This window comes from Phaseolus vulgaris, chromosome 4 (assembly GCF_000499845.2).
Source record: "Phaseolus vulgaris cultivar G19833 chromosome 4, P. vulgaris v2.0, whole genome shotgun sequence".
Taxonomy (NCBI): Eukaryota; Viridiplantae; Streptophyta; class Magnoliopsida; order Fabales; family Fabaceae; genus Phaseolus; species Phaseolus vulgaris.
The window spans coordinates 8,587,387-8,594,072 of NC_023756.2; the positions used below are offsets into that span (position 1 = coordinate 8,587,387).

Genomic DNA, 6,686 nt, shown 5'->3' on the forward strand with positions numbered 1-6,686 from the left:
ACCACCTAGAGTGGTTATCGGGAAAAACTGTATCAAGGACGTGAAATGCCACGCACCTCAAATTTTACTATAATTAATAATTAAAATCCATGCACTATTTCATCATTCGATCGTTTTCGGTCAAACTGGTTTTAACGAGGCATTTTTCTCCAACTGTTTGCAATTTAAAGTTCACGCATCCTTCAAAGATCGATTCGATCTGGATGAAGCCTTAACCGGCATACCCTACCAACACCGTACAAAGTTTGGTTCAGTCTGGATGAAGCCTTAACTGGCATACTCTGCTGTCGCACAAAGCTCGGTTTGGTCTGGATGAAGCCTTAACCGGTATACCCTGTCGACACTGCACAAAGCTCGATTCAGTCTTGGATGGAGTCTTAACCGACATTCCTTGTTGATACCGCATAACCTTGGGTCGGTCTAGACGAAACCTTAGCCGACATACCCTACTGATACCCAAATACATGGTGCGGTCAAATATAAAGCCTTAACCGACATACCTACTGACATCCTGAAGACGAAGCCTAAGCCAACATACCCTGCCAAAAACTTGAAACGCATTACAAGCACAACCAATTCTCTTATTCAATTAAGTCATCTGATTGCTCACTTAACTTGTTCTATTCTCTATGTTCAATTAAGTCATCCGACTGCTCACTTAAATTGTTCAATTCTCTTTGTTCAATTAAGTTATCTGACCACTCATTTAACTTGTTGAATTCTCTTTGTTCAAATAATTATCCGACCGACTATTCGACTTAATCAAAAAGCCATAATATGCAAAGAAGCGACCATTATATTCATGAAGAAAGATAGGTGGAGGCCACACCCCAGCCTCAGAGGAAACGCGATAAAAGGCCACATCCCAGCTGAAGAAAACAAAATACTAAAAGCCTAAGACCTACTGATCTTTGCCTTCGGCACCTTCGGTCGTCGCAGGTTGAGTTATGGTTTCCAAGGCCCTCACCTCGGCCCTCGGTAAGATCCGACCCTCAAACACTTCACCTTCAGGGTCGAATTCACCGGACGGTGGTGGACCATTGTAGAGGACGTGAGCCTGTCGGACGGCCTGGAAGAAACTTTGGTTGAGCAACTCCAAAGTGTCATCAATGTTCCTATCCAGCTCCGCCTCGACCGCTCCCTTCTCGGCCTTCAACTTAGAATTCTCGGTATGCAGCACCGAGTTCTTGTTGTCTGCCTCCTCCACAACTTTCTTCATGCAGGCATTCTCGACCGCCATCTCCGCGACCTGCTGCCAAGGACTCAATGCTTGGCCTGTCCTTGCGTTGGGCGACCCTCTCCTTGAAGGCATTCAACAATCCCTTTGCCCAAGGAGCGTCTTGGTCCATGATTTCTGCAAAGAAAAAACTAAGTTAGTATAAGAAAAAGCTATCGACCAAAGCTAGAAAAAACCAACATACCCTTGAAGGCCGCCCAACGAGCTGTTTTCGTGTACACAGTTATCAGCTTCCGTGTAGGGGGTTTCCTCGGGAACCGCCGAAGAGAGAGAGAATCTCTAACTCCTCGACACTCATGATCAGACGAGGCCACTCCTTAAACTTATGAGGCTTCCTAGTCCAAGGCATAAGAACCTCGACCGACCAAATTCGTCAAAGTAGTACGACATGGCTCCCGGGCAGACGGAGACTTTTGAAAAATCGCTCTTTGAATTTTTTGTATGAGGTGGTGAAAGAGTTGAAGAGTATGTTGCCCAACCGACTAATCAGTGAATGCCATAGAACAAGCTTGGTTGGGTGGGAGGTATAATAACTTAAAAAACAAGAGGGGGTAGGATGAAAGTGCAAAACATCGCATATCAAGCGAAAGGCCCGAATGGATGCCCGAGTATTGGGGTGAAGCTGAGTAGGAGCTACGTTGAGCGCCTAAAGGTTGTCCATCGTAAAGTTATCAAACTACAGGGAAACATGCAGGTCTAAAAAAAGGAACGAGTACATACAGAAGAAGGGCGACTCGGTGGGAGATCGACAAAGACATATAGTCTCGGTCGGTGAGCACGGCTCGACCCCTAAAAAAGTCACAACTGGCATCTGCCCTCAAAACCAGAAACTTGTCCAAAAAATCGGCGACAAAGGTCTCGGTCGTAAAGGTAGACGTGATCCTAGTTACCTTAGGATCCACCCAGTCAATCTACAGTGGGGAGACGACCTGCTCAAGGGAATCGAACCGGTCGACAACATCGCCCGGGTTGTCCCCTCTAGCCACCTCTACAGGGTGCAACACTTGGATTGCACCGATCAACAAAGGCTCGGTCGTGGAGGATTTAAAAGCGAAAGAGGATGATGTAGACGAAGACAAAGACGAAGAAGGACGCACAGGACGAGGGGAATGGGGAGCTGAAGAAGAGGGAGAGGAGGTCGGCTGAGACAGAGAAGACATGACTAACCTTATGAAAGTCGAAACCTAGCAACTTAGGAGGATGATAACCGTTTAGGCCTTAGAGCAAATGTCTGAGTAATAACGCAGTGTTTCGACACTGTTGGGACCACTATTTATAACCCCCTAGGGTCTCGGGAGGCGAAACATCGCAACCATCTCAACCATTAGATCTTTTTGATCCAACGGTCCTCGTCAGCTCCCTTCCAAAAAAACCCTCATCAATGCGGATAACGTCACGTCAGACATCGAGAACCCCAATCGTCACACCAAGCTCAAAAGCCCGACCGACACATCACTCTCAAAAGACTCTTTGGATTAACCATCCTCGAGCCTGGGGGCAAGTGTACTGGTAAGGGTCGTACGACTAATGTAATGTCTCAGACCCCATCATTGGATCAACCGAATGTAGTCAAGGCTCACGTCCGTTGGGTCAACTGATAACTCAAGTCTAATTACGCTCAACCAAGGTTAGTAAAGCTAATCCATGATTAGGAGCTAGGTAATGTAGCCTTAAGCACAATCCAACTCTTTAACTTGACCCAATAAGGAAAGTCCATCAAAGGTAATATAAATAGCACATATTTCAAGAATCAGGTACGTCATCATATACAAAGCTCTGAGAACCAAGTATTGAACATTTTTGTTGAATTGAGTGTCGGAGTGCCTTCTGCAGGTACCCTTTGAGTTTGGATTACGAGAAGACCGAGAGTCGAGGTCAAGAAGGAAGAGCGAAGGAAAGAAGCTTGTAGACAGTACGATCGATCAATAGAAGAATCCTCTCAATAGTTCTCCTGCCCCAATCCTCACACGAGAACACATGGTTTAAAGTTTATACTATTTTATGATTATTAAAAATGTAGGTTTCTTCTTGGAGTAAAAAGTGCATAATTTTATTGAAATGTGGTTAAAAGAACTTAATGTTCTTTGTCTTTACAGCGCCCGTCCTTTATTGAAGGGAATTTTGTTATGTAGTGTTTGAAAATCAAAATATGCAATATTTATGTTTAATGGTTTTTTTTAAAGTAGTGTAATTTTTTTTTCGAAATTTTCAAAATGGATCATTTTTCTTTTCTTGAATTGGATAAATTATCAAGGTAAAGTACGTTTATTGAATACTAAAATCGTCAATCAATGTTATGATTTAAATAAAATCATATATGTGATATACAATTTCAATTAAAAATTATATATCTCTTTTAATTTTATAATATATGAAATTAAAAAAAATTAAAAGTATTGAAAACTAAAATTCGTATATAATACGATTTCTAGTTAAAATCGTATATGCAATACACTTTATAATCTTTTAATATATAATAAATTTAATATATGCTTATTAATATTTAAAATTAAAAAAATAAAAATAATAGGAAGTTAGATAAGTTTAATTTACTGTTTATAATTGTTTAATATATAATTAAAGAAAATTAGTTTTTCATAAAATAGTTTTTTAACTGAATAAGTTTTTATAAAATATTTTTTAATTATATATAATTAAAGAATGACTTAATTTTTAGAAAATAATTTCTAATTATATATAATTAAAAAATTAAATATATTAAAATTATTTTGAATTCTTAATAAAATTAATAATGTTATACTTTAATAATATAAAATAATATAAGATCATTATATTAAAAAAATGATTAAAGTAAATTTAATCCATAATAAAAAAATTAAGTTGGTAAAATCCTAAATTCAAATCGCTCAAAATAAATAAAAAACTTTAATGTAAAAACTAAAAATGTTAATCGAAAACTTTAAAGACAGCGACTACCACTAATAGTCGCTTTTGTAGATCAAGTGTTTTGATCTAAAATGACGAATTTACCTCAAAGCGTTTTACACTCATTTTATTATCCTAATTCGTAGCACGTCACTTATGCTTTTGTATTTTCTTTGTTTTCCTTTTTTGCTTCGTGCTCTGTTTCTTCTTCATCTTTGAGCTCTTTGCCATTGTGTAAGTTTCTTTCATTCACTCACCATTTCTTATTTTTTTTTCTCTTATTCGTTTTTGGTCTCCATTGTTGGTGAAGGTTTTCATTGCCTACTATTCATTGCCTTCCACCACCGTTGTCTACATTGGTTGTTTTCTGTGCATTGGTTCTTCGTCGTTGCTAGCCATCACTACTACCGTTCGTCGCCGCTACTCTTCACCACCACCGTGCTGAGATTAGGACACCATGTTTTTTCTCATTCAAAACATGAATAACTTTAATTTTTTAAAGGTTGTTAATTGAAGGAAATAAAAGGGCAACTTTTACCATAATCGCCGATTTAGACAGAATGTAACACGACGACTAAATAACCGTCTTCTTTACTTGAAGAGAATAGATTACGCGCTGAAAAACAGCGATTAAAAAGTCGCCGTTTTAATGCTTAAATAACCGTCATTTTTCACCTTTTCTACTCCAATATGATGAGTTGATCAAGATTTTTCCAACTTATTAAGGTTCATATCATTTATTCATAAAACATATATAAAATTATTTAAAATCATATAATAATAATAATAATAATAATAATTTTAAACAGTGTATTGAAAGAGTATTATTTTACAAATTTGGAATGTTTCAGGGGAGTTCTTTGGAGGATGTACATTCTATTTGGACAGTAAAACCTCCATTTTTGCTGAGTCAATGATTGTCATTCTTCCTATTGAGATATCTAAAGAAAAATAAAATTATATACGCATATGACTTGACTGTGACTCTTCTCTGGTTTGTCTTGGTTTCCAAAACTTTAGTGATGATCCTTGCAAGTTGAAGACTCACTGGCAGAGGACTCTTTAAGGAAGGAAATAGATGTGTTGATACTGTTAATAGAAAAGAGTTTTTATGGTATGATTTTTCACCTGTAAATATTAGGTTTGATTTCTTCATAAATCGTTTAAATCTCTCTAAGTTCAGATTTTATTAGTGCTTAGGTTGTTTTTCTCTTGCATGATTTTTGGTCATGATCTCCTATTTTATCTTTTTATTTTTCTTTATATGGAGTTTTCAAGTAGTGACATATGATGCCTCACATAATTTTATGAAAAAAGTTAAGAAATTTCCTAAACCTAGGTTGAACTTGTTTGTTAGGGTATCATGCCATTTCCATGACATGAAGTTATAATTTTTGTAGTAGTTAAAATGGTCATATTTTTGTTATTATTCCAATCAAGTGGAATTATAAAGCTTGCACTTGGAAATAAGATTAGGTGGTAGTGGTGATCTTAATTGTTTATTGCTTGTTGGCTATATATAAAACATTTAATATAACATGCCTAATTTTTGTACTATGTTTAGACATAAAAGTGCACCTTCCTCTTTCTCCTCTTCTGCACAAGGACCACATATTATGATGCAAGAGGAAATGTTTCTGACATAATATTAACAACAACCTATAATGCTGACAGATCACCCTGTTTCTATGCAGTTACCTTAGTCTTTGCAAAATGGTGTTTTATCTCATTCTCTCATAATATATTTAGCACAAATTGTGTTCTTTTGTATCTACCCTTTTGTTCATAAAACTTAAAAGAGTGCATCATTTCATCAAAACAGAACAAAAATATTAATTTTGTAATTTATTGGTTAATAATCCACCATGGACCTCTGGACTTAACATTTGAAAATATAAAAAGTATATGTATGCAAACCAAATTAAAGTGCCTGGGGAGATCTACTATTGTGGCATTTCATTCACAACACAACTCATATCTAAAGCATTTTTTATTGATTGATTCCTAAAAATTTTCACATAATGTAAACTAAAAGCTTTGTACCTATCTTAATGTTAACAAATGAGAGGCTAAAAAGCTTATACAGGGAGAATCAGGAAGCACTTGCATTTGCATATGAATCAAAAGAAAACAGAAAAAAATGAACAAAAACAAGACTTAGCTGGAAGAAGAACCCAGTCATTATAGGAATCATGACTATGAATAATAATAGACATCAAGAAACTTTTGCTTGAGCCAACTTCTTTTCAAGATACTTGAGTGATGTTGGGTTGATTTGAGTGAAGACATAGTTCCCAGCAAAGAGTTCACCAAAATGACCATGTCCCTCTTTGAACCTTTTCTTCACCTTAGCACACACAAGCATCAGTTTCTTTATCATCCACACTCTCCTCCAACTTCCCACTTTCACCCTGAACCTTCTCCTCAAGGGCACCCCTCTAGGCCTGCCCCACTTCTTAGGCCTTTGGTTCACCCTTTCATCTCTCTCACCATCAGATAAAGGGTCATCATGCCCTAGAATTTGGTAAGGTACCTTAAAATTGATGGCACTAGCAGAAACCAT

The 6,686-nt window shown here is 37.0% G+C and overlaps 1 protein-coding gene across 1 annotated transcript; it reads right to left on the reverse strand.

The window, feature by feature from the left end:
• Nucleotides 1-6,338: 6,338 nt before the first annotated feature.
• On the reverse strand, nucleotides 6,339-6,686 carry LOC137838255 (uncharacterized). Its single transcript, XM_068647507.1, has one exon. It carries the CDS (start codon nucleotides 6,684-6,686, stop codon nucleotides 6,339-6,341), a length of 348 nt encoding a protein of 115 aa, XP_068503608.1.

Excerpts from the sequence above, each read along its gene's own strand:
- LOC137838255 (XM_068647507.1), bottom strand. The coding sequence starts at position 6,686 with ATGGTTTCTGCTAGTGCCATCAATTTTAAGGTACCTTACCAAATTCTA.